Source organism: Chrysemys picta, chromosome 4, assembly GCF_011386835.1.
Source record: "Chrysemys picta bellii isolate R12L10 chromosome 4, ASM1138683v2, whole genome shotgun sequence".
In the NCBI taxonomy this organism is placed as follows: domain Eukaryota; kingdom Metazoa; phylum Chordata; order Testudines; family Emydidae; genus Chrysemys; species Chrysemys picta.
The window spans coordinates 15,732,589-15,760,482 of record NC_088794.1 but is presented as its reverse complement, the minus strand read 5'-3'; the positions used below and the strand labels follow the sequence as shown (position 1 = coordinate 15,760,482).

The following is a 27,894-nucleotide window of genomic DNA, read 5'->3' as shown; positions in this document are numbered from 1 at the left end:
TTTTTGTTGTGTGTGTATGTGTGTGAGACCTCCTGCCTACACACCGGCTCACACACACAGTTCTCTTGCTGCCAGCACCTTCTTGTCCATAAGGATCAAATTCTGAAAGGCAGCCTTTATGTTTGCAACTTCCCCCACATTTACACATGCAAAACAGAGGAGTAAGATGTCAATCCAGTTTGCTCATGTAAATGTGGAGCCTTGCTTAGAACCATGTTGAAACCTTGGTCCTAATCTGCAGTAAGAAAACTGATGCCTTTCTTAGCTAAACATACTCAGATCCGCTGTGCTTCTGCCTGGCACATGGATTTCAGGATGCAGACTGTACTTGACGTGCACAGATTAGAGTACTCATAGTTCAGTATAGCTACAGTCAATACTTGCATTGCAAAGAGCAATCCCATTTCCAATTTTGTGTAAGAAAAAAAGCAGGTGCCCAAGCCAGTTACTGAATGGCTGAATCTGCACGAAGCTTTCCTCTGAAAACAATCCCCATTGCTCTAGCACTGGTGCAAACCCCAGTGTATACAAGACGCCTGGGTTTAGGCAACGTGTGGTCTATATCTCCTTGGAGCAGGCCTGCTCGGGAATGTGCCTCCAAAGCTACTTCAAATGCAGTGTCACTTCCCAGCTCTCTGCTCCGTTTGAGTGAAAAGTAATATGGAAGCTGCCTGGAGGCATGCTGGGGTGACCAGATGTCCTGATTTTATAGGGACAGTCCCGATTTTGGGGTCTTTTTCTTATATAGGCACTTATTACCCCCCACCCCTGTCCCGATTTTTCACACTTGCTGTCTGGTCACTCTAGCCTCAGCTAGCACTAGGAATTTATCTGTACAAAATCCTGCCTGCGCATTCCTATGTGGTGCTGGGTGACATCTTCTTTCTGCACACTTCTGTTTTGTATACCTGTGCCCCTTTAAGGCCAACATGCTATAATAACCTGTGAACTGCAGAATCTTGGCATTGTATCAGCCATTGAAGGGTTTGAAGCCTGCTGTGATAGCTGTGTTGTTTGTTCTGGACCTTTCCTCTAGATTCACACGAGAGTGCACGCTTCATTCACAACTCTCAGTCTGCTAGAGAGAGGTAATGTTTTCTAATGCTTAAAACAGGAGGCTGGGGGTCTGTTCCTGGTCTTGAGATGGGATTGTTATCCAATAGTTAGAGCAAGGGAATGGGAGACAAGACTGCTGGGGTCTACTCCTGGCATTGCCTTGCTGTGCAAATGTAAGGAGGCAGTTTAGATGTGCCTGTCATCTCCAAAGGGTTTTACCAATTTCCTTGGACTATGAATAGAGTGGTGGTGGTGATGATATCCTAGAGTAGAGGTTCTCAACCAGGGGGGTACGTCTACCCTTGGGGGTACTCAGAGGTCTTCCAGGGAGCACATCAACTCATCTTGGTAGCATAGTGGGCAGGGTAAACACCCTGCAAGGGTTAGAGACCTTGATTCAATTCTTCCCTGGGCTGTATGCGAAGCAATCTGAACTGACAACCATGAAGCTTTCTTGTTGATGCTGTTCCACTTTAATTATCTGTTAATTGGGCCAAAGCAAGACTTAAGCCTAAGAAGCTCTCTGTGGTGTAGTGGTCACAGCACTTACCTGGGATGTTGGCCTGCTTGGCTGAAATCCCTGCTGTAGCAGCAAAGGTGTTTCATTTGAACAGGGAGCTCCCTCAGTCTTGCCTGTTGGTGCTGTTCCCCTTTACTTAACTATGAATTGGGACAGGTGAAGGGCTAGGATCACTCTATAGTCCAGCGGTTGGGTGCTTGCTTAGGAAGTGGGAGATCCTTGGATTTCCTCCCTCTGCACCTTTAGAAGGGTTTTGAATGGGGAAATCCCAACTCCCAGGTATAGGGCTTGCTTTGGCTCAATTAACAGTTAATTAAAGTGGAACAACTTCAACAGGAAAGACTAAAGGAGCCCTACCTCAAAGTCCAGCACTTAGGACATTCACTTGTGATGTAGGAGAATGCTGCTTAAATCCCTTCTCAGCAAACAGAAGGGGGATTGAACCAAACTCTCCCATAGTTTGGGTCAGTGGTTCTCAGCCAAGGATATATGTACCCCTGGGGGTACTCAGAGGGTCTTCCAGGGGGTACTCAACTCATCTAGATCCGTGTTGCTCAACCTGGGGGGTGCAGCCCCCAGGGCAGGTCATGGGACAGGTTTAGGGGGATTGCAAGTGCAGGGCTGCAAGTAGTAGGGGTGGCAAGAGGGCAATTGCCTGCGACCTCATGCCACAGGTGGCCACGCAAAGCTGTTACATGCTTCAGACCCCGGCAGTGGGTCTTGGGCTTCAGACAAGGCTCACAAGTGAAAAACAGGCTTGGGTATCACACTGAAATATAAGTACAGGAATGTGACCAGGATCCGGGGGGGGGGGGGGCACACTCAGATTGCTTAATCAGAGCAACCTGCAAAGAATGGGGCAGACATCCCCAAAACTGGTGGCTATCTCTAATAATTAAATTCACCAATCCAGCCACAAAACAGCTTCTACAATACCTTACTGGTCACCCAGAAGCCAAAAATACAGTTCCCTGAAAACAATCCAGCCTTCGGATCCCACCCAGTCAGCCAAGTCAAATCATATATAAAGTTCTAACAATCCCAAGGGATTGGATACAGCACCAGGTCAATGAAAATTTCAGATCTTACCCAAATACACGCTTACAGCCAATTCTTATTAACTAAACTAAGGTTTATTCAAAAAGAAGAGAGAGAGTATTTGTTCATATCTGTATGTATAACGATCTTTTAACCAAATTCTTAGGTCAGTTTCATAGTAGAGATGGTGAGCTGCTGAGTTGCAAAAAGTTCTTTCAGAATCAGTGCCACAGTTCACAGTCCAAGTAGGCAGCCAGTGTCCAATATCAGGGTGATCCAAACTGGAGCTGGAGACCTCAGTCTTGTGACTCAAACTTCCCCTGACGAAGCCTAAGCAGGTCTGAGATACAGGATTGTAGCCCTAGAGTTCTTTTATAGATCTCTGGCAGGCTGTCGATAGCCTCTTGATAGCAGATATTCCTTTGGTGAAGCATTGTGGCTTTGAAGTAAAACCTCCTATTTCCTATGTATACACAGGTAATTAGTTGCATTCATTAGCATCAAGTTATTATCCATTACACAGTTCATAGACAGTTTACTACAAACTTCAAAGAGAAATATAGACAATGATATTATCACACCCAAGTTTCATCTAAATGTTAATATTAGCTTTTGAGCTCTGAATCAATAGAATATAGTAACAGACAGGAACTGTTTGGTTACATGGTTAACATCTAACAAGATATAAGTAAACACAGACCAATACAATCACTATCTTCTTCCAATTCTCTAACAATACATATTTGCATTCCAACGTTCCAGTCTATCTAACATGGCTTTGTTAGCTATTTATAAGGAATGGCCCTAAATACCATTCATATACTTTTCTATTATGTCCTTAAAGGTTGAATTTGGATCGTTTAGCCTGCTAGTTGCTTAAACCTCTCTGGCCCAGTGTTACAAATATTTATATTCCAATTGATTTATTTGATAATTCTATGGTAAAAATGAGACAGTAAACCATTTATCAGTAAGTGTGCTGTGACACTTGTGTATTTTTATGTCTGATTTTGTAAGCAAGTCATTTTTTAAGTGAGGTGAAATTTGGGGTATGCAAGACAAATCCGACTCCTGAAAGGGGTACAGTAGTCAGGAAAGGTTGAGAACCTCTGTCCTAGAGCCCCAGCCAGGAATGTGGTTAGAGTCTACACTACTCTTCAGCATGGGTTTTACATTTGGAGAAGCAGAATGGCCCATTGTTCGGGAGCAGGAATCAGAAAACCTGGGTTCCTTTCTCGATTCTGCTTCTGACTCTTCGCATGATTCTGGGCAAGTTGCTTCACCTCTCTGTGCCCTGGTTCCTGCATCTTTAAAATGGGGGTGACACCACTTGCACACCTCCATAAGGAATTGGTTAAATACCCAGTGAGGTGCATGGAAACTTAAATCACTTTGATGAAAACTGTTTCATCGTGCTCATACTTCAGAAAAGCCACCACACGCTGCTGAATTACACGGAGAAAATGGGATCTCTTTTCCTAACCGCCCCCTTATAATTCTTTCATTCTATTTGACAAACAAAAGCACTTTGTTTTCCAAGAGCCCCTGAACCTGCTCGGCTTCCGCATCAGTGGCTTGATTGTGATTTCAAGACTGAGTGAGCAAAAGATTTCTCCTTCACATGCTGCATCCTATTTAATTCTCTCTCAATGTCTGAGACTCCAGCATCGCACCGTAAGTGTCTCTTCCCCTACCTCCAGTCCAATCAGGATGTTGCCTCGCTCCCCAATTATCCCTCCAAAGCTGGACTGGCTCTGTGAGTAATGGGTTGTTTGGGAGACAAGCAGCTGTAATGACATAACTGCTTAGTCACTTTCTCTTAAATTTACAAATCTGCCTCTTAAGTTTGCTCACGCTGACATCCACATTCTCAGCCAGCCACAGATGAGATGCCTTACGCACTCAGAGGCTCACCCATGGCTTTGGAAATGATACTAAAAGCAATTTGGTCCTGTCTGCACTAGCTTCCATATACAGCGCCGTCATTCTCTTTTGGGTCTAAGAAAATATCAGGAAAACAGACTCTCTGGAGATTTCTAGAATATTCTAAATTAGTCTTGGGTGCTCCCCTATTTTCCTGTCTCCTTTCTGGGCTCAGAACTCTGCAGCTGCATTACTCGATTCCTGTTTTTCACCTGTCCTCTGCTTTCCAGCTCATTCCTTCAGTGTATCTCTGCAGGGAGCATGCTCCCCAGTTCCCCAGCTCAACCCTGCATTGCAATATTACAGGATTCCCCACATATTCTTCTTCCCCCTCTGATCACTCTGCTCTTTCAATGCCCTGGGTGAAGAGGGGGGACGACCCTGGCAGAACGTAAACAGTAAATATGTAGTTCAGGTCCTCAGACTCTGGCTGCATTGCACTGTGCAGTATAAACAGAAGTAGCAAGTCCCATAACAAATAATTCCACTCCTGCATTTGGATGAAGAGCAGCAACTCTGCCTTAACCATCCATCTGCTGCTACCCTGAACAATCAGATCTTCTGGAATCATACACTGGGGGGATATAAGGGGGGAGGGGATCAGGAGAGGTGGCGAAATGATATGTCTGTAGCCATAGACAGCCTGCCAACGGCCCAGGCGGGACGCAGAGAGAATAAGGAAGCCCACTGCTCAGTTTTACCACATGCTTAATGAGGAGAATGACCCAGACACAGAGAATATTCGTTTGGTTTATGTTCCAGTCTGCAGACACCACCATGTTACTCCAGGGCAATGTTAGGAGGAATGAGAAGGGCTGCAATGAATGCAAAGCACTTCATTAAGGTCCCTCAGGTTGCTCTCTGGAAATACTAAAATAAATAAGTGCAGTTTATCATTCGCACGGTAATGGTTTAAAATCTGAGGGCTTGGTTCCCTTGAAAATCCCCTGGAATTGACAGCAGAACCTGGCCCCAGCAACAGGTCCAGATCCAAACGTGACTGTCCCTGATTCTAAACAACAACCTGGATCTAAGCCCCCCCCCCCCCTCCCCACACACACACACTGATTAAGGGAAAAGCTCAGATCCAACTTCTAGTTCTACTAAGAATTGATATGGCCAGTGCTCGTGATTAATACTCAGTGAGCAGGAAAGATGCTGTTTTACCTCTTCCCTTATCCTTCCTGTCACATTAGGTTGTCTTGTCCGCCTGTCGTAACCTGGTCCGCCTGTCGTAACCTGGTTTGTACATTCTCTGCGACACAGGCACCATACAAGCACTTCTTTAAAAGACAGCCCAGTGCAATACAGCCCTAATTCCTTGACTGGAACCCTTCGATGCTATAATACAGTAATAACATGGGAAGAGTTTTATTGAATTAGGATTTTAAATGAAAATTTCCCAGAGCTCAGAAGCACTTAGATGCATTTTCCATTCACAATACAGGCTTCCAAGCAGACCTCAAATATGTAGGATTCTAATTTTTATTTTAGTTGCTTGGAAATTTGCTTTTTTCTCTCCTCTCCCCACCATATTCCACCTTCTTTACCACTGACCTGTTCCGTGCTGAATGTTACATCTTGGGAAGTTAACCGCTTGACTAGTTCTCGTGTGTGTACAAAGCTGGTAAAACTTTAAGGCAGTGGAGTGCGAATCGGGCTGCTTTTCAGAGCAGGGAATTCTATAAGATGAAGCTTTCCTGTGACTTAGGAACCTGCAGTTGAGCTTCCATGAAATTCAGCATGGTCTCCAGAGTTAAGCTGGTGCTGTGAACTGAACTTGGCCATGGTCAGCCCCAGAAATGAGTTAACTCAGTGGTTCTCAGCCAGGAGTACGTGTGGGTATGCAAAGGTCTTCCAGGGGTGTACTGGCTCAGCACTGGAGTGGAAGGGGTTAAGGCAGCACTCTTAGCAGCAGAAGCCCCGCCCCCTCGACCTTGCTGGGCATGTGCCAACTGCTGCTGCAGTATAAAAGGGAGCAGCCCAGCCCAGTCTGGGATGACTGCTGAGGAGGAAGGATGCACTTTGCTGGCTCCAGTTGAGGAGCAGCCAGGAACCTGGACTGAGCAAGCAGGAGATGCTGAGGCCCAGGTGGGCCCCCAGGCACCTGTGGATGCCCTAGGGAAATTGCAGTTGCCACCTGAGGTGCCCTGAGACGCTGAAGACACCCTGACTTCAACTACAGGAGTCATGGTAGGAAGCAGCCCAGGGAGGGACTAGCCAGTGTCCCTGTAGCAGTTGGTGTGTTGTGGGTGGCTTCTCTGGTGGCTTTGTGGTGAACCCTGTTGCTACTACCAGGGCCTTGGGCTGGGATCCAGTGGATTAAGGAGGGCCTGGGCCCTCCTACATGGCTTTCCCCCTTGTGGGGCAGCCACTGGGCTGTGCTTCCCTGATGCTGAGGGGAGCCCTGCGGCCTCTTGGCCATGCAGCCCTGAGGCTGAACGCAGCCATATTGACTTAACTGTCGGGCTACCATGTCCTTGCCTCACCCCCTGGGTGATGGGGTGTACTGGCCCTGTGACAAGGGGGTGCATCAACTCCTCTAGATTTGCCTAGTTTTACAACAGGCTGCATAAAAAGCACTAGCGAAGTCAGTACAAACATATAAACTGACTTGTTTATACTACTTTATACGCTGAAATATAAGTACAATATTTGTATTCCAATTGCTTTGTTTTATAATTATATGGCAAATGAGGAAATCAGCAATTTTTCAGTAATATGCCATGACACTTCTGTATTTTTGTCTGACTTTTTTGTAAGCAGGTAGTTTAAGTGAGGTGACACTTGGGGGTATGCAAGACAAATTGGACTCCTGAATGGGATACAGTCATCTGGAAAGGTTGAGAGCCACTGAGTTAAATTATCCAGCAGCACTGTGAGGGGAGTGAGGCTCAAGGGAAGCTGTGTTCCCTTCTAGCCAATTTGTTGATCCATAATTTTTTGATATGGGGGTGTAATTATTTATTTAGGAATGAAATGTGGAACAGATGCTCTAGCATCTGATCTGTAGGTTGTTCATTTCCTACCATTGCATTACAAACCAAGATGGTATTAGAAATGAGGATTTGTGCCACATGCAGTGGGTGTTTCAGTAGGGCAGCATTAATTAGCACTGAAGAGAGTTGAGTAAAATAAAGGGAGATATCAGTAAAAAAAACCAGAAATAAATGGAGGCAGCAGTATCCTAGGAAGTTCCAAGGATTCCAAGTGCAATAGAAAACCAAAGAAGTAGCTTAAGCCATTTAAGTGGCTTTCCAAGGGAGATTGTCCTATCAGGCAGCGTGGGTCCCAAAAAAACCACCTGTTTTGTGATCACTTATTTAAAATTATTCATGGAAAAAATGCCATTGCAAATCCAGTTTGTCAGGATTTCATTCTCAATGTGACACTCCTGCTAAGGGGAGGGGGACAGGCAGGATGGACAGATGTGAGTACGAGGGACCAGTTTGTCTATGCTTGTATGAAGATGAGTATGAAATAGAAGAGAGCATGGTGGGTACTGAGCCTAAAAGTGTCCCAATGGGAGATGCTGGGTGCTGAGAACTCTGGAAAATCTGGTCCTTAGTTAGGTGCCTGTAAATGGAAGTGGAGTTCTCTTGGGAAAATGGGGCTCCCATTCCAGGTGCTGAGCATTTTAAAATCTGGCCTTATGTCTATGAGGGTGTTCAATGAATTAAAGATTGGGAATCAGGAACACAGGGAGATGAGGGCAAGACAAGGTTGCGCAATAGTGATTTGTTCTATAGAGTTGCAGAAAGGGATGGGTGGGGGACCAAACTGAGTCTGGGCACAGGACAATTGAAGTCAATGGGCTCTCGCCTGCTGGAATCAATGCTGAATTTGGTCTTGAGGGTGAACTGTGTTCCCCTTGGAAACCTTCTGTTTGATGCCAGTCTGGATTGGGCATGTGGCTTTGGAGAGTTTTCTGCCCCAGACTGCTCCCTTCTGGATGTCCAGGGAGCGCAAACTGAGAACAGCACTGTGATGGTTACAATATCAAGAGAAAACGTCCCTTCCCCGCCCCCCCAACAGCTCACTAAGATATGAGAAGACTCTCTTCAGTGTAAGATGCTCACACCTTAGTGCCAGTTAATCCTCAGTTGATTCCGTGTGAAACTCTACAAAGGTTGTATCCTTAACTTTTAACTCCCTAGACTTGCTGCTTCATAAACTTTTCCCTGATTTCTGCTTCCAGAGTGACTGGAAATTCTCTTGGACCATCCCTGCTCCAGGGCCAGATAAAGGGCCCCTTGCACAGCTCCAGAATACACGGAGCACCAAGGTAGCTTAAATCGGAGATGGTCTGATTTGAGAATCAGGCCCTTGCACTATTTGTGCCTTCTGCCTCCATAGCCTGCTGGAACCACAGTGCAGGAGAGACCATGAAATGGAAGGAAGTTTTTTCCCCCAAAAAAATGTTTGAACCTCAGAACATCTCAGGATTCACTCTGTTTCAAACAGTCATAGACTGGTTCTACTCCAATTCAGTTGGCTCTCCCCCAATGCTGACTATGATATGATCTGCACCTCTCCAGGCCAAGCCAGCACAGTCGCCCATCTGTGGGGAAGGGCAAAAAGGACATGTCAGGGGCTAAGATACATGGGCAGGACCCTGAGTAACGTGGCTCAGGGAATCTTTCTCCCTACTGCAGGCGAGTCATATCTGGAGCTGCTTTCGTCTTGCTCTTCTTTTTGTGCATGAGTCACTGCCGCTGGCTAGCAACTGAATACAAAATCAACCAGCTGTGTGCCAGATGGGTACCACTCTGTGCTTAGCCAAGCTATCTGCACAACATACTGGGCGCTTTATTGAGTGGGATATGAGAGTGGCACGTTTTCTGTTCTTGCTAGTTATTTTCATTACCGTAGCATCTATAGGTCCCAGCTGAGAACCTGGCCCCATTGTGTTGGGTGCTATATGGACACATGGTAAAACACTCCCTGCCCTGAAGAATTTACAGTCCAAATACACAAGAAAGACAGAGGAAGAGACTTGCTCATGGTCAAAGAGCTGGAAACAGACCCCAGGTCTCCTGAGTGCCACTGGATCCCCATTGGATCTCGCTGCCTCTCAAACCATTTTTCTCTTACGTTTTCTTCTCTATCTCCCTTAAATGCTCACAGCTCTACTGGCAATTCTGTGTCAACACCATCCGTTAATCTGACGTGCAGGTGATGAGGATTATTTGAGACGAGCTTGGTGCAGTGGCACCATCACCTGACACGTTTAGCTGCCTAAGCAAAAACCTTTAACAAGATTGTAGGCTTTGGCAATGTTATAAATATTCACCCTTCGTTGTAATGAGTTGAACTCTGCTATGTGGGATGCGTTGGACACTCATCCATTGCATTTTAATTCAGGGCATACAGTTGTAATCTGGTTGTGCGAGAAGCCAGGGCCAAAGCCATCCGATGCCAAAAGGAAATGTTATGCAGTGAACTGGGTTTATCCAGATATTTCACATTTGATTGGCAGAACTTGGATTAATGCACAAAGCACCCAAACTGTTTTTCAATCTATAGGCAAAGTAAAACTCTCACCTAACTGACATGCAGCCACCTCTGGGGCAGGACACAGCCATTCAGTTCAGCTCTGAAATGTCACTGACACAGAGCTGGGGAAATGAATATCTGCCTTCATTGAAACAGCAGAGGGATGCTGAGGAGGCAAAAGATAATAAATCACTCATGTTAGAATTTGGCTGGGATTCCATGAATACCTCTGCCCTGGCCCAAAAAAAGTGCCGTGGGATCTTTAACGGTAATGAGTGGACAGGTCTTTGGCTCTGTGCCTCATTAGACAGGTGCCAATACATTCTCCTAGCTGGGATTGCATTAGCATTTAGCATGGGGAAATCCTGAGAGTGGGTCCCAACAGATTAAGGTGCAAAGGCTGAGAGGCAGTAAAATGCCATGCCCTCGGCTCCATCTCCTTTCTCCTGTTCAGATACTGATCACTGAATGCCTGTGCTGTCAAGCGGTATATGGCACCTGCCTTTCCTGAGATGGACTCTAAATCTGACACCACAGGAGTCGTCTCATGGGCTGGCATGTACATAAGGAGCTATTGGATTGTCTTTACTGGTGTGGTGTTCTCCTGACTGTTGCTACTGTGATTCTGTATCCAATCTCTCTTCCTTTTATCTATCTGTCAGGAAGGTTCCATGCTAGATGTTCTGTGTATTCAGCCCTTTCTCTACTCACTACCTGCTTTTCAAAGAATGGCCCTACACCATTGGGCACCTTCACACACTGGAACTGAAGTGGGTTCTCTATACATTGGGTCCAGGGCCAGTGCAAGGAAGTTTTGCGCCCTAGGCAAAACTTCCACCTTGCCCCCCCCCAGCCCTGTGGCAGCTCCCCCCCTCTGCCCCGAGGTGCCCCCGCGGCACACACCCCCCTTGGGGAGCCGTGCGGCAGCTCTCCACCCCAGCTCACCTCTGCTCCGCCTTCTCCCCGAGCACGCCACCCCCGCTCTAATTCTCCTCCCCTCCCAGGCTTGCAGCGCCAAACAGCTGATTGGCACTGCAAGCCTGGGAGGCGGGAGAAGTGGAGCGGCGACCGCGCGCTCGGGGAGGGGGCGTATGAGCACTGTAAAAAAAAAATTGGGGGGACCGCTTTTTGGCGCCCCCAAATCTTGGTGCCCTAGGCAACCGCCTAGTTTGCCTAAATGGTAGCACTGGCCCTGATTGGGTCAAACCATGATCCTGAATCAGAACACACCCTAGATTTGGGCTGCCAGACATTCACTTCCAGATCTGTATTTTTCAGCTTTAACTTACCTAAATTAGCACATCTTTGTCTGCCTCTTTCAGAAAAGATTCTTTGTTAGGTGTCTGCAGGTACTGATCATTTTACATACATCATAATAAATACATTGAGTACTAGAAGTTGAAGTGAAACTCTATAGGCTTGGTTAACAAGGTTCAATCAAATATTTTCTTTGTTTTTAATACATCTCAGGTTCTTGTCTCCCAAATATTGCTGATCCCTTGCACAGTCTTAAATTGTACATTTCCAAATGGCAACATGAAATCAATAGAATTTTGAAGCCATATATACATCACAATAATGGTATCCTAGATATGTGGCAGCTAATTACAAATGCCATCCACTTATAGTGGAAGCTTTAATCATTATTCGATTACTTGCCTGCTTTTTACTGCAGCTCCTTCTCCGCATGTATTTGCTTCCAGCTTACAACTTTGCCATCTATTGAAACACCTTTGTCCTTCATCTGTGTTTTCTCCGTAGAGGTGCTTTTTCAGAAGTTTTCCTAGTGAAGCAAAGGACCACTGGGAAGCTCTTTGCTCTAAAGTGCATCAAAAAGTCCCCTGTCATCCAGGACAGCAGCCTGGAGAATGAAATCGCAGTGCTGAAGAAGTGAGTATAATTTTGAATGTGAAGCAGAGCAAACTATTTTTGCCTGACCTGCACCTTTAGAACCAAAACCATCGATCACCCTAGGTATAACGGCCATTTGCCGCTGCTGCACAAATTTGCATCTCATTAAAGGTGGAAGAATGAGATGAAAAGAAGATCAATGTTTGGTATTTATTTAAATGATCAGAAAAGAGGGATATTTGTAAAGTTTATTTACATATGCCCCTTGCCAAGCCCAACAGTTTTGCAGGAGAACCAGAAAAAGAAACCGACTAAAACCAAACAGCATAAAGAGTGACAGGAAAATTAAATTTTCACCACTGTCTAAAAATAACAATAGAGACTTGTCCTTCGCTCACCAAAGGAATGCAAAATGCTACCATTTTGCTTTGACAGTGTTTAACACCCACTTTGCACTGGTGTAAATGGCGACACACTGCAGGGCAGGAAAGCATCAGCCACAAAGGAGCGAATGCACGTCAGCCAGGCCCACGTGGACAGTCAGTCTTCAGCAGGCTAGTGCAGGGTCAGTTCACACCTCCGCTTGCCACAAATTAACGTTCATGCAGACAAGCCCTGATTCTCCCCTCTCACTCCTGCATAGATCAGGAGTCACTCTTTTGGAAGTGAGTGGAATTTTGCCCAGAGAAAAACTGGTGTGAAACAAGAGGAAGATTAGGTGCATGACTTTCAGCTTGACAATGCATCTTAACCTTTTAAGTACATAAAAGGTTGTTACAAGGAGGAGGGTGAAATATTGTTCTCATTAATCTCTAAAGATAGGACAAGAAGCAATGGGCTTAAATTGCAGCAAAGGAGGTTTAGGTTGGACATTAGGAAAAACTTCCTGTCAGGGTAGTTAAGCACTGCCTAGGGAGGTTGTGAAATCTGTCCTTGGAGGTTTTTAAGGACAGGTTAGACAAACACATGTCAAGAATGGTCTAGTTATTACATATTCCTGCCTTCAGTGCAGGGAACTGGACTAGATGACCTATCAAGGTCCCTTCCAGTCCTACACTATTATGATTATTCTCATCAAATAAGTTTGTAACCTCTGTTCGTCTTTGCTGGTTGCAGAATAAAGCATGAAAACATTGTGACCCTGGAAGACATTTACGAAAGTGCAACCCACTTTTACCTGGTCATGCAGCTGTAAGTATCTCTTTCTATGCTTCATAGAAACAACCATAACATTTTCCTGGGTGCCGAGTGTCCATTTCAGCATTCCCATGCAGGATTCAGGCACTCAAATCTGAAAGTCAAATGCACAAAAATATCCACTCTGACATGTGCTTCATCAATGAACTGTGAACAACAGGGTTTGAGATACAACTACCCTAGACATTTCTCCATTGTGCATGGGCCTTCTTTTATATTAGTATATTTCTAAACTCAGATCAGGATCTAATTCCTCACCGTTTAGCCGGACAGGAATGGGCAAGTTTCTAATTAAAGCTATGCTATGTATTGGGCCTGTGAAAGGGAAAATGGGCAAATGTGTCAGCAGTAAAGAAAGCAGCTAGCTGTAAGGAACAGTTGAAGGTGTCCCTGTTGTGATGGATAGATTAAGTGTGGATTCCTCTAACGAGGATTGTTTTACTCGGATTAACTCTCAATAAATCAGGTCATGTGATGGAGGCTGGAGACAGCTCAACACACGAAGCTGAAAGTCAGAAGGGAAACCCCTCCAAGCCCCTGGGGGTTCAGACAACCAGGTAGCAGCAGCATAACCCAAGGCAATTTGGGTTTAAGAAATTTTCCAGTTGTACTTATTGGCTCCTTAGGAATTATACTAGTGAATTATTTATGGAGCATTTCAAATGCTTGTCTCAGATTGAAGAGCCAAATTGGCTGCATCGAGGCAATAGGTTTCAGGGCTATCCCAAACTTTGCTATGTACATGTCATGGGGCTGGTACACCCTGTCACCCTTTGGGGGAAGGGGGAAGGAGCGTTATGGCCCCGCAACTGAGTTTAAATGACCACTCCTAGTCTTGAAGCAGTATGGCCTAATGTTTCGGCATTGTCAAGGTGGTCCTCCTACACCGGGCTGTGTGGCCTAATGGCCGGAGTCCATATAGCTGCCCTCTTTGTCAGGGCTGTGTGGCCTAGCAGCCAGATTGGTTGGAGGGGTGGGCCGCTGCCTCAGGGTGGGTGGCAGCCAGGGTAGGAAGACCTGGGCCCTCCCCACTCCACGAGGTCCCAACCCAGGGCCCTGGCAGTAGCGGGGTTGCCTGCCACCAGTTTGGCAGGGATCCTGCCAGAATACTCCAAGCTAAGCCCCGGTTTTTCCCCTTTAAGTTTCCCTGAGTCACTTGCTACCCGTTCCTCCATGGCTTGTCTTGGGATTCCCAAGGCCTCTCCTCCCTGTGGTGTCAGATGTCGGGGGGTCATGGGTCATCACCATCTAGCTGGTCTCCATGACCTGAAGTGCTGCTGGCAGTCCCGCTACAAGAACCTGCAGCCCATGTCCCTTCCCTTTGGCGGTCAGTCCCGCCTGAGCCGAGTTGCTCCCTTTTATATCCGTGTTCCAGCTGGAGCATGCCAGGCAGAGCTGAGGGGGCGTGGCCTCCTTGGCCCACAGAGTAGGATTAACCCCTGCTGAGCCAGTGTTTATGCATCCATTGGCACTTGTGCAAGGAAAGCCTAGATACCATAGTGATTGTGAGCTAGATAAAGATCAAGTAAAATTTCCTGCTCTTGCCTTTTATTAGTTTTTAATATCCATACTCTTTAGCTGATGGTGTGTACTAACTTCCCTTCAGGGTGTCTGGCGGGGAGTTATTTGACCGAATTTTGGAACGAGGAGTTTATACTGAGAAAGATGCAAGTGTAGTGATCCGACAGGTCCTGGCAGCAGTGAAATATCTCCATGAGAATGGAATAGTTCACCGAGATTTAAAGGTATGTAGCCCCTGTGCTTTTTGGAAACAGCATTGCCCTGTGATGTTAACAATGTCTGCAATGCAGCACTGCAGGGTTCACTAGAGCACACAGTGAAATTCTACTAATGCTCACCAGCTTTTTAAGATCATGTTAATATCACTATCACCACCCAATAGATCATCCCCTTGGACTTTCATCACCAAAAGCACACAAGGCTCCTATGTAAGGTGCAGGGGCCACTCCATTTGGTGGTAACAGTAGCAGGTTGCACCAAACACACGTATCCATCAAGGTGTGCTCAGTGAGTGTTAACCTGACTCCTGAATTCCACAGAGCCACTGCCTGGAATTGGAACCTCACTCTGTATTCTGTGCAGTAACTTTCTAGAGGTTTTAGTCTGAGTCATCCTACTGTTCATTCTGCTGGCCTAGTAGTCAAAGAGCGTCTTGAAATGGCAAGTGAACTGTTTACAAACCAATTAACTCCAATGGCTCTCTTGACATAGGGGCCTCTAAAGAGAGGTCAGTGGCATAATCCATTGTTTATACCAGTGTCCCCTGGCGCCAGCAATAGGAACTACATATACAAGCATATGGGTACGTAACAGGGCAAGTCATTGCTGGAGACATTGCTGGTGAGAATACAGACATGGGCCTATTCTGGCCTGGATTCTTTAGACAATGTCACTTCAGCTCAGGATATCAGAAGTCAAGGTTATCAGTTTTTCCCCAAATAAGGCTGCAGCATCAGCAACAAAATACAGAACTCCTTTGGACTGAGTGTCAATATTGAAGTAAAACTATCTGTACTACGGTAGGGTCCAGGGGCCCCACACATGTAGTGCAAAACAGCCCAGGCCCCAGGGAGTTGACAGTCTAGGTTCTAGAAGGGTGCTTATCTGATGCTCATCTCTGCAGTATCTGAATGCCTTGCTCTCACTGATGGGTTTTTATCTTCAACAGCCCTGTGCAATAGGGAGGTATTACCCACCCTTCTAGAAAGGCAAGTGAAGCACAGGGTAGATGAAATGACTTGCCCAGGGTCACTCACAGGCTGTGTGGCAGTCAGAGCTAGGAAATTAACTTGGGTCTCAAGTCCCAGCCCAGTGCCCTACCCACTAGAGCATCCTTCCTACCTAAAACAAAACCAATATAAGAGGAAACTAGTTGGTAGAGCAGACAACAGGCATGGTGGGGAGAGCCTAGGAATGTATTCATCATTTTACTGATGTAGTTTTAGAGTCACCATTATATCCCTGGCCACCATTATTTTTATTTGTGCATGAACAGAAGCACAAATGAACCTATCATTTGTTGATTGTAGTTGTGCCTCTTTCTCAGTGCAGCATTTAAATTCTGACCATTTCTTACCGACAGCCTGAAAACCTGCTTTACCTGACTCCTGAAGAAAACTCCAAAATCATGATCACAGACTTCGGCTTGTCTAAAATGGAGCAGAATGGCATCATGTCCACCGCTTGTGGGACTCCAGGATATGTTGGTGAGCAAGGGGGAAAGGATGGACTCTCACTGATGACCTACATGACACAGGCCCACATAAGGCACTTTCCGGAAGAAAGCCACAAAATAACATGCTTATGCATATTAGTAACATGCTAATAATAAATACATTATGTAGGCTACAGAAGAATCAGATTAGGGACATATTTTTTAAGGATGGCAAAATCTCAGAAGGCTTAAAAGAGAGTGTGCAAAATAAACTTTTTTTTAAACATTTTCATCCTAATCTTGAAGTTATTCAAGAATTCATTTTCTAATTTAAAAATTGAAAGCAATGGAAGTTTTGCTTGCGTAAGGATTTCAGGATTTGGCCTGTAAGAAGTAGTTTTTTGGGACATTCCCTTGTCTGGTTAGCAGAACATGTCTGAGACAGCTTGACCTAATGGCTTGAGATCTCCAGCATTCCAGCGTTCTAACCCATCTCCAAATTGCACTCTGGCCTTGTGCCAGTCAATCAGCCTTCCTTTGTATGTTGCCCATCTGTAAAATGTATTTATTTCATATGTCTAAAATGTAACAGTAGGGAGCCCATTCTAGGTTCTGGACCCTAGTCCATAAATTGAAAATCACAATAAAAACAAATTAGTATAATGACCCATATATCACAAGGGATGCTAGAACTAATTAATGTCCAAACAGCATTTTGAGGCTATAAAGTTCTGTAAGAACAACCAAGTATAAAAGGTAAAACAGAGAACCTGGCTCTTTGAAACACACAGGAACTGAGATCCAAAGGTTGGAAGCTGAAGCTAGACAAATTCAGACCATAAGATAAAAAAAAAATGTAACAGTGAGGGGAATAACCATTGAGGGTTTACATGGTGGATTCTCGATCACTTCAAGTCTATAAATCAACACTCAATGCTTTTCTAAAAAGAAGAGGCCGATAGCTCAACCAGAAGTTATAGGCTTGGTGCACACATTACTGAGCGAGGTTCTCTGGCCTTTGTTATGCAGGTCAGACTAGATTATCATCATGTTCTTTCTGGTCCGAAAATCTGAGTCAGTCGCCTTGCTGCTGCTTGGGATTTGGTGGGTGGCAAATGCACAGAACTGTTTATGCACACAGCAGACACTAACTCCCTCTCCAGTATGAAAGCCTCACAAACCAGGTCGATGAGAAGCCATTTTTTTATGTCAAATCATTCACTATCCTGAAATGGTTTATATTGCCTATAACTTTGACTTGCTTTTGATTTCCTGTAGCTCCAGAGGTCCTAGCACAGAAGCCATATAGCAAAGCTGTAGATTGCTGGTCTATAGGAGTCATTACCTATATCTTGTGAGTACAAGCCAACAGCACCCTTGCTTTTTTGACACATGCTCAGGATTCTTCAGTGGTGTGGCCCCTTGTGTGACCCCCACATATGCTTGTGCAAAATGAGTGTGACATGCCACCAGCTTAGGAGCCCCCATTTGTTCCCAAGGTGAAAGGCAGTGAAACTCAGTGTAATAAAGACCGCAGTCCAATTCACTATAGAGCCCACCCCCTGCACTATTCCTTCAGTACCATAACTATCACTCAGCATCTCCTCTGTTTCTAGGTTCAGCTGCATCCCATTAGCTGCACACCAGCTGTGGCTTTGTCCTGACATCGCTGCACCGAAGCTTTTAACCTTTTTCTGAATTGTTTCACCCAAACCGTGCTGTATGGTGAGGATACATACAGCATCGTCCTCTATTCTTCACTTATCCCTGGGATACACACCAGCTGATCCTGGTAAAATTAAAAAAAACTTGTGTGCGTGGAGAGAGGAGCTAATCCACTTCTTCCTGTTCTGCTCCAGGCTGTGTGGATACCCTCCCTTCTACGAAGAGACAGAATCCAAACTGTTTGAAAAGATTAAAGAAGGCTACTATGAGTTTGAGTCTCCATTTTGGGATGATATCTCTGAGTCAGGTAAATCTCACGCACTGGGAAGCACATTATTAGCACCCTGTCCCCTCTCAGGCATACAACATCTGCAATCCAGAATTCTCCTGATCTTGGATAGGCTGAAATCTACAAGGGAGTGCAAGTGAAGGGGAGTTAAGTGAATCACATCCTCACATTTTCCACAGCAAGTTATTCTCTTTGCTTCCTGGCCACAGTTAAGGGTTTCCATGCACCTTCCTCTGAAGCATCTTGTACTGGCCAGAGTCAGAGATGGGATACTGCAGTGGGTAGGCCACAGGTCTGATCCACTCTGATAATCGCTACATTTTAGCAATAAAACTTGACCCATCTTCAGTTACATTGCTTAAGGGGCCATGTTCTCTCCATGGAGCACGTGTCCATTTTACCTTTGGGACGGTGTTACAATACTGTGAGTTTAGACATGGAACACTTAACACTTAAGCAGCACGTTTTATCTGCCAGCATTTGTTGTGTCAGCTTTAGGACTACTTCCTGTACGTGCTAAAACATGATTCTATCTCTGTTTCTCACAAACAGCCAAGGATTTCATCGCTCACTTACTGGAGAAGGATCCAAATGAGAGGTTCACCTGTGAGAGAGCCCTGAGGCACCCCTGGTGAGAGGAACAGGTCTCCTACCGTGTGCATGTGCACTTAACATTGCCAGTCTCAGCATTTTAGTACTAGAGGGCTATCTGTAGCCTACAGAATGGTGATGTGTTACTATTCTCTAGTATTTTCTTTGCAATCTGACTTGGAATGTTCCGTCTGTCCTTTTTTGTGAGGAAAGTGGTTATTTGTGCACAGTTCACCTTTAAGATGGAGGGGAAACAATCCCACTGATATTTTCTCAACTCAAGTGTGTGTGTTTGTATTATGTTTTGTTGCTGTTTTTCCTTTGGGTTTAATTACTCTTGATTGAATGTACAAAGCAGTTAGCTGCCTCCAGAATATGGAATGCCTCTCAAATGCCATCTGCCTACAAGCCTGTTTCTTCTCTCCCCATCTGCAGGATTGATGGAAATACAGCCCTTCACCGGGACATATACCCATCTGTCAGTGCTCAGATCCAGAAAAACTTTGCAAAGAGCAAATGGAGGGTAGGTTGTTTGCCATTGGGAGCTCTAGAACCATTTCCAGCGCAAATGCCAGTTGCTGCCATCTAGCCAAGAGCACACCTTCAATACCATGAATAAGCACCCACAAATTGGACCCCTTCCCCAGAACTCAGTTTGGACATCTTACATGATCATTATTTATATTATGGTAGGACCAACAGGTCTCAACTGAAATTAGAGCCCCTCTATAGTGCTGAACTTAATGCAAACACAACCCCACACACAAAGGGTGGGGAGAGGATGGATTACAGTCCCATATTACACCTGGGAAACTGAGGCACCAAGCAACTGACTTGCCTGTGGGAATTGAACCCAGGTTTCTTGTCTTACCCACACACCTGTCCTTCCTGTCAGCTAATCGTGCGAGATTGGCACTGCTTCCTGGTTGCAGTGAGGTTGGCAATGCTGCAAGAACAGCCTCTTCCAAAGTTCTTAGTTACTTTGTTCAACAAAGTGAAGTGAAGCACTGGAATGGGGTCCCTAGGGAGGTGGTGGAATCTCCTTCCTTAGAGGTTTTTAAGGTCAGGCTTGACAAAGCCCTGGCTGGGATTATTTAGTTGAGGATTGGTCCTGCTTTGAGCAGGGGATTGACTAGATGACCTCCTGATGTCCCTTCCAACCCTGATAATCTAGGATAGGGTTCAGTTTTGAGCTAAATCTTGCAGCTCTGACCAGTCTGTAAGCAACAGTAAATTCCACAGCTGACTTATCAAAAAGGGGGTGGGTGAAATTCTCCCCTGCCTTTGCTTATGCCAGGGTTGAACTTGGCCCATCAGAGCAGCATGGCACTGGGCAATGCAACTGCAGTAAATCACTATTCAGGAGATATCCTCCATTGACACTGCAGCATCCAGGTAGCTTAGCAGCTTGGGAGATCGTCATGGTTGTTTTATGTCTCCTCTTGCTCAGCAAGCCTTCAATGCTGCAGCTGTTGTGCGCCACATGAAGAAACTCCACATGAACTGCCATGCACAGCCTGACATGAGCCTCCCTGTCATACAAGTGTCAGAAGTATCCAGACTCAACAGCCCTATGGTCACCAGCCAAGAGGTACCCACTCAAGACAAGAAGATGCTAATCCCCATGTTAGCATGTCCAATTCCTCCCAGCCAGCTTGACCAAAACACCCGGATGACACAGAGCAAGTCACTAGATCACTTGGTTAATGGGTCACTCCCAGTCGACAAGTGCTTGATCCTGCCGGACAATCAGAGCCCTCCAACTCTAACTTCTTGCGGTTGCAGTTCAGCCTCTGAGGGGCATGAGAAGGTGAAGACCATCTTCTGTTCGGAGTCAGCGCTACTTAAAAAAGCTGCCAAAAACCAGTAGGTAGCCACCTTGTCCATTCTAAATACTGACCCAGGTTTATCTTCACAGCACAGTCCCTGCAACCAAGTGGCACTGGGCTTTGTGGAAACCTGGCGGATGCATTCCGTTCCAAGCACCAGGTGTAGGTGGGAAAGAGGGGAGGGGAAAAGGACAGATGGAAATTTGCAGTGGTTGTATAGGTGTGGCCAGCCAAACCCCCTCCCACTCCCTTGGAGGGGAGCCTGGGGCATCAGGTTGAGACACATTGGCCAGGTGACATGGCAGAGCTTGCAATGTACTGATGTACCAGAGGACTTCACTCCCCAGCATCCTCAATCTGGTGCCTTTCCATAATTTGGAAGGGCCTATGATTTTTTTTTTAATTTTTTTTTTTTTTTTTTGCAGTTGCTAAAAATACTGGTCCTGCTCTTCAGCTGGCATTAATCATAGCTATACCATCTGAGTAGCTGGCCCACTGTTAATATTAAAAAAAATAGTTATTTCTGCTCAATGGAAGAATGGACCTAGATTTTGCTCTTCACTTTTTTTGCATTTTTCTCTTTTCACCCCTCTCCCCCCAAACCAGTCACTTCAAATCAGAGGTTATCGTACCCATGAAAACCAATAACAATTCATACCGTGGCACTGGGCAAACTGGTGTGTGTTTGGTCATGTGATTGGCAAGTCATCCATTTGAGCCAACACGTCTTTAACGGTAAGTGCACCAAGATCAATAGAATTATTGCTATAAAATGAAGCAAAAAGTCTGGCTTACAGAGTTTTCTGGGTGGAATAAGTTTGTTTTGGTTGTAATCATAGCTGATGGATGTCGTGGCAGCAAGAGTCTGACAAATTGAAGCATCTTTCAACTTCTGTTTAGACCAATTCTGTGAATCCAGGGGCCAGATTGGTTTCCATGGGAATTGCTCGCATCCTGTTGCATGAGAATAGGGCCCCTCTAGGTTCTATTCTGTAGAAGAGAGGTAGCACATAGGCCTGCCATTCTGAACTATACGCAATTGGGCGTTATTAAATCAGAGCAACTACACAGTGGCCAGGTCTGTGACATGGGATAAGTAGCCTCTGGCTAATGTCAGTAGTGACCGTAAGCTGTTGCCATATGACTGCTCTGCGGTAGCCTGTATAAAATGTGATTTGAAGGAGTCAGTCCAGCACAGAGGAGGCAAGTGTCCACATCACACAAACCACTAGCACGGTCAGCACTAACTGGCTCCTTTGGCATTCTCAGCAGACATCCAGGACTGATTGGGCCATGGAACCTGAACTACTTTCCCATCCTTAGCTGGGATCCACCCAAGTCAGGTCTGAGGCACAGTGACCCCGCAGCATAGGGAAGCCTGCACTGCTACCCAAAGCTCTGCTCTTGATTAAAAGAGATCACGTAGCAGAGGCTTTAGGAATGTCTGTGTGAGTGTGGAAGTGGCTTTCAGGACTGCAGATGAGATGAATTATGGATTAGTTAAGCAGACATTTGCACTACTGTAAGTAAGCACTAAGAAGTATTACCATTAGACATTACATGAAGGAAAATATTCCCCAAACAAAAGTAAGAATGTTAGCTCAGTTCTCCTCCCAAGTAGATGTTGAGAAGTCAGTCTTGCTTTATATCAGGGGTCGGCAACCTATGGCACGCGTGCCAAAGACGGCACGCGAGCCGATTTTTAATGGCACACTGGAGCCTGCCGGGACTCCAGCATGCCATTAAAAATCCTGCCCAGCCCAGCCCGCTCTCCTCTGCCCTCCGCTCCCCCCGCGGGGGCAGGGAGCAGAAGCATAGCCGTGCGCATGGGGTGGGCAAATGACCCCACTCTCCCGGCACGGCAAGCCGTGGGGTCCGCACTCCTGGGCCGGAGCGCAGCAAGCTGCCGGCCCCTCTCGCGCCTTCTCCCCTCCCCTGGAGCTCTGCCGCCGTGCGCGCAGCGCTCTGGGGTAGGGGCTGCGTGCTCCCGTGGGGCAGTGTTTGGCTCCGCGGGGAGGGAAAGACGCTCCCCGCTCACCCGGAGCCCTGCCGCTGCGTGCAGAGCTCTGGGGGCCGAGGCTGCACGCTCCCGCGGGGCAGCTTATCAGGCTCTGCGTGGAGCCTCATGGTAAGGGGTCTGGGGCTGGGGGGGCTGGATAAGGGGTGGGCATGGGGGCAGTCAGGGAGCAGGGGGGGTTGGATGGGGCATGGGAGTCCCGGGGTCTGTCGGGGGGTGGATAGGGGTCAGGGCAGTCAGGGAACAGAGAGCAAGGAGGGTCCTGGGGGGGCAGTTAGGGTGGGGGGTCTCTGGAGGGGGTGGTCAGGGGACAAGGAGCTCGGGGGTTGGGAGTTCTTAGGGCGGCAGTCACCCAGCCCTCTCCCCTGAGCCCTGACCCCCCCCCCCCCACATACACACCCTGCCCTCCACCCTGAGCCCCGCACACACCCCAGACCCCTGCCCTGAGCCCTGTACCTCCCTCATACACACCCAGCCCTCTGCTTGACTACTTCATCCCACCCCCACAACCCTAGCCCTGACTCTGGCACCCCCACACATCCCCAGCCCCCCCTCTGCTCTGACACCTGCACCGCCCCACATCCCCAGCCCCCCCATACCCCATGGACCCACCACATCCCCACCCAGAGCACCAAACGGGAGCTCCTGCACCCCCCCCACATTCCCATCTGCACCCCTCGTATCAAATGGGAGCTGCCCAGGTAAGTGCCCCACACCCGAACCTCCTGCCCCAACCCTGAGCCCCCTCCCTCATTTTAGCTCCTGGCCCGACCCTTCACCCCCAGCCCTGTGCTCAGTGCACTGCCACCCTCAGCTCAGTGCAGAGAGAGGAAGAGAATGGACAGAACCAGGGAGAAGGTAGGTACCCACTGTATGTGGGGAGGGCCAGGACCCCAGACTGGCAGCGGGCTGAGTGGATCTGGGAGCCAGGATCCTGGCTGTCAGAAGCCGGTGGATGGAACCCCTGAGTGGCAGTGAGCTGAGCCGCTCAGACCACTGCCGGTCTGGGGTCCTGGCCGCCGGCCCCACACAGCCCACTGCTGGTCTGGGGTTCTGGCTGCCGGATCCTTCCCACCAGGGTCCTGGCCGCAGGCCTCGCTCAGCCCGCAGCAGGCCTAGGTGAACAGAACCCCAGACCAGCAGCGGGCGGAGTGGGCTGGGTGGCGTAAGATCAACATTTTAATTTCATTTTAAATGAAGCTTCTTAAACATTTTGAAAACCTTGTTTATTTTACAATACAATACTAGTTTAGTTATATAATATATAGACTTATAGAGAGACCTTCTAAAAAACATTAAAATGTATTACCGGCCCGCGAAACCTTAAATTAGAGTGAATAAATGAAGACTCGGCACACTGCTTCTGAAAGGTTGCCGACCCCTGCCTTATATTATGGTTCCAATTTTTATATAAAGGGTTAATAGATGATAGACATGAGCATATGTGTTATAAGTGGCTTTATGCACATCAGTAGAAGGTTATCAACCTGTTGGAGTCTATTTCAATGTATTAATCCTTTATAAACTACAGATTAACAAAGCCAAGATGGCCCTGGTGCTGTTTGTTAAAGCAATGTGTGCTGGAGGAACTGTCCACTGAAACAATTCCAATAGTGACTTTGAACTCTCTCCTGTTCCAGAAGGGCTGATTTACTCATTTCTGCGCTTCACAGCCAGACAGCAATAGCACAAGCAAGAGGAGAGGAGACTGAATCCTGGCAGAAGCAGATGGAGAGCCATTGTCTCAAAGGAGAGTGGCCATTTGTTGGAGAGCTGCACACTTTTTACTCTTAAGTAATCCTTCAGAGCAACAACCTTGAAGAGTATCTGGCTCACTAGAACATGGAGCAGTTGCTTTAGAGAAGGGAGGTGTATGGGCACAAGGCTTCTGCTAGCACCTTCCATGTATATGACACATACATCATTGCACAAGGCTGTATCTTGGTTCTTAATATATATTGTGGAGTTGTTCAATGTGTAACAAATGTGCTGCACAGTATAATTCTTTTAAAGCAAAGCCATATGGTGTTTATTTAGTCACAGGCATCCCAGCAGTTTTTACAGTCTATACCTCTCTGTTAAGACTTCAACAGGCTGGAGCTCAGATGTAAGAAGTCGTCCAGTAACAATGGCCTGTCTTGGGTGTGCAGTTTTCCTTTTAAGCTGTGAAAGGAGAGAGCCTGCTACCATCCTCCACATGCCTGATGATAATCAAAGTGAGGTCTGAATTCCCTGTTTCCAAGTCTGTAATTGTGTAATAAACACCGTGCTTAATAAAGCTGACTTTTATTTTGTAAAGTGACGATTGGTTACAGGTGGAAGTACTCTCTTAAATCTCCCAAGACAAATTCCCACGGCCAGCGCAGAGTTGTTCCCTACACTCTTCTGTCTGCAAAGTATTGTTTGAAAATAAGCAGGTGCTGACGAAGTCAATCTGGGTGGTATTTAACGCTACCTTAGAGCACCACTGCTCTTACATTTGTGTAAATAGGGCTTTTAGTGTTTACCTCAGTTAACCACTCCTGGGAATGGTCTTATATTTAGCTGTGGCCTTCATCCTGCCCCTCTTATGACTTTCTTTGAAGAACTAAATGCAATATACCAGAAAAGGTTATTTTTTTTAAAAAGGCCAGAGTTGAGGTTTTCATTCAAAAGGTGAAATCCAGGTGCTAAAATGAATAAACATCCCCTATCAAGTTGGCAAACCTCATGCAGAAATAACTCCTTCCAAAAGGCTTTATTAGTTACTGACATTAGATCCATCTTCCCCCTTTCCTAGAGCCACTCAGTGTGGCTTTAGCAAGGCCACATAACATTCATTCTCCCTAAGGGACCTTGTTCTTTTTTGCTCCATGCTAGCTATTTTCTAAAGGTACAGTAGGTCTATTGACAAAGACCTTGAGAACAAGAAACTTCTACGAGCCAGGAGATGGGACTAAGTCCCCCAGTCAGTGTTCGAACAGAAGGCAGACAATGCAATTACATGGCGAGATGGAGCCCCAGCAGCTCATTGATTAGCAACTGGTGTAGTATGTGATTCGTTCATGGATATGATCGTTGATCTTTTCCACCTGCTCCTTCAAGCCTGCGAGGCTGGCTGACTTGACGATTAATGCATTGTTGCTTTTCTGAATTTCCGTTTCTATAGCTAAGGAGAGAGGCAGTTGGAGTTAGGGGAAGATAGTCCAGGAAAATTCTATTATGCCCTCAAGCCTTCATCACCCTTCTGAAAATCTACACCCTCTCACCGTAAGTCAGGAGAGCACTATCAGAATCCAACAGAACAGCCAACCATGCTAGCCCTGCCTAGGACATGCCCAACCCCAATCAATAAGTGCATCATAAAGCCACTCCTCCACTGTCCAGGGCACCACATAACATCAGTCAATGTTTCTTTCCAATAAAGCCTGCCCCCCCACCCCTCCAATAAAGCTACTCCAGACAGTGACCATTGACGTCAATGGAAATTCCATTGCTGACATCAATGGCTGGGCAGAAACAAGCCCATACTGTATGCACCTCATGTTCTGGAAGGGAAATTGCACACAGGCCTATTTAGCAACGTCAAGACTCCTTGCTGAGCTCAGCAATCTACAAGCAGCATTAAGTGCCTGGTACGAACAATAAGCAGCAGCATCCGATCAAATCCCTGACACGGAGAAGCACCTTTGATAAATGATGTTCACTAGAGCCACTGCTTTATCACTGAAAGCGGTGCCAAAGCTCTGGCCTGATAACTACTTGGGCTCAGTGCCATTCTCCACCAGCTTGAAAGGCTCGAGCTTCTGACCAGGGCACTTAATCTGCCCCGTGGCTGGCACCCAAAGTATACTGAATGAGGCCCTTAGACACGAGCGCTGGAAATGGAAATGAGTGCATGGCACATCAGCGTACATGAGATGAAATAGAGAAGCAGGTTATTGAAGCTAGTCCAGAGTGGCACAGTGGAGTTGGTACATTGGCTTTTGCTCTCCAGATGCAAGTTCCGATCCCTGCATGGGCCACAAGGGATTTGGTGGAGTCTCAACCTCAGTTCCCCATGCATGCCTCTCACAAAATGCCCACACCGCTGGCATGGAGGGGAAAGGTACTGAAATTACACAGCAGGGCCCAAATTCATCTGGGGTGAGGCCAGGGATGAACATGGTATGAGATTTCTATTACTCAACCCCATAATGTTGCACTGCAACATTATCTAGGAGCAACAGAAGCAGCAATGGGAGCTGAGCAAAATGCTGTGAGGTTCAGTGATGTGACAAATGGGGGGCACATTAATCAATCCCTTTGTCATGAAAACCACAAAGCAGACTCCTTTGTATTCAGAGCTAAGTTTAACCAGTTGTCTGGGTTTCTGTGGCTAACACATTTGTCCTCCAAGGTCTTTACTTAGGAGGATGTTTCTGGTATCTACAAGCAGAATCACTCATTCAGGGCTTGGCTAGATTAGGGGAATTTGTACTCACATCATTACATTACATTCCTGGCCAAACAGAGTTTGCATAGGGGTTATTCACCCTGCTGGTTTACAAGCCCCTTCTTACACCAGTGGATTACACCTACACTAGGGCTGTGGATTAATGTAGAGGGAGGGGGATGAGGAACCTAATATAGACAGGGCTTCAGCCATCTAATTCAGCACCACTCCCTCTCAGTCTTCTATTCCTCTCACCAGTGAGAGCCAGCAGCCCCTCTTCTCCCCTTGGAATCATGCTCTGATTGCCTGCACAAATTTACTTACTTTCCATCCTGAGCATCATAGCCCAGGTTTCTTCAAAGAGCGCTTTTGCCTCCATGTCGATACTTTGAATCCTGCTGCCCTGGGCTCCCAGATTTGAATTCTGTCCCATCCGCCTCTTCAGCTCAGCATATTTTTGTTTGACCTGTTCAAATCCCTGTAGGAAAGTGAACGAGTAGTGCAGGTGAATTCAAGCAAATAAATGAGGTCCAAGTGATGAATGACCTCTAGACACTGTATTGGAGCTGTGTGTTATAAATGGCCATTATTACTACTGTAGAGATATTAAAGACCCTAATAAATTTACATACTGGTTTCCAATGCCTTTATAGAAACCAATAATTCAGCATCATCTGGATTAACGTGTAGAGTACTGGTCACCCCATCTCAAAAAGATGTGAAGAAATAGGTGTTCAAAGAAGAGCAATAAGAATAATCGAGGGCCTGGAAATCTCTCACGTAAAGAGAGGTTGAAAAGCTTGGCATTGTTCACTATAGAAAGGAGATGAAGA

At 46.5% G+C, this 27,894-nt stretch overlaps 2 protein-coding genes across 10 annotated transcripts in view; one reads left to right on the top strand and one right to left on the bottom strand.

Annotated features, from left to right (window-relative positions):
• CAMK1G (calcium/calmodulin dependent protein kinase IG) overlaps positions 1-24,925 on the top strand; it is a 34,674-nt gene extending 9,749 nt beyond the window's left edge. The window contains exons 1-12 of one of the 3 annotated variants that reach the window (XM_065591480.1): positions 6,528-6,730; positions 11,795-11,923; positions 13,001-13,075; positions 14,688-14,826; positions 16,185-16,308; positions 17,535-17,610; positions 18,116-18,228; positions 18,763-18,841; positions 19,237-19,324; positions 20,252-20,667; positions 21,237-21,365; positions 24,288-24,925. In XM_065591480.1, coding sequence (XP_065447552.1) covers positions 13,068-13,075; positions 14,688-14,826; positions 16,185-16,308; positions 17,535-17,610; positions 18,116-18,228; positions 18,763-18,841; positions 19,237-19,324; positions 20,252-20,667; positions 21,237-21,327 — 1,134 coding nt within the window. In that variant the 5' untranslated portion in view covers positions 6,528-6,730; positions 11,795-11,923; positions 13,001-13,067 and the 3' untranslated portion in view covers positions 21,328-21,365; positions 24,288-24,925. Of the gene's footprint in view, positions 1-6,527; positions 6,731-11,794; positions 11,924-13,000; positions 13,076-14,687; positions 14,827-16,184; positions 16,309-17,534; positions 17,611-18,115; positions 18,229-18,762; positions 18,842-19,236; positions 19,325-20,251; positions 20,668-21,236; positions 21,366-24,178 lie in introns of those variants that run through there. The other 2 variants (XM_005303580.5, XM_005303581.5) reach the window with 2 other exon arrangements.
• The window catches only part of LAMB3 (laminin subunit beta 3), a 62,248-nt gene continuing 58,210 nt past the window's right edge, over positions 23,857-27,894 (bottom strand). For all 7 annotated transcript variants that reach the window (XM_065591477.1, XM_024108359.3, XM_065591478.1 and 4 more), the window contains 2 exons: positions 27,386-27,539; positions 23,857-25,795 (listed from right to left, as the gene is read on the bottom strand). In XM_065591477.1, the coding sequence (XP_065447549.1) occupies positions 25,662-25,795; positions 27,386-27,539 (288 nt within the window). In that variant the 3' untranslated portion in view covers positions 23,857-25,661. The remainder of the gene's footprint in view (positions 25,796-27,385; positions 27,540-27,894) is intronic.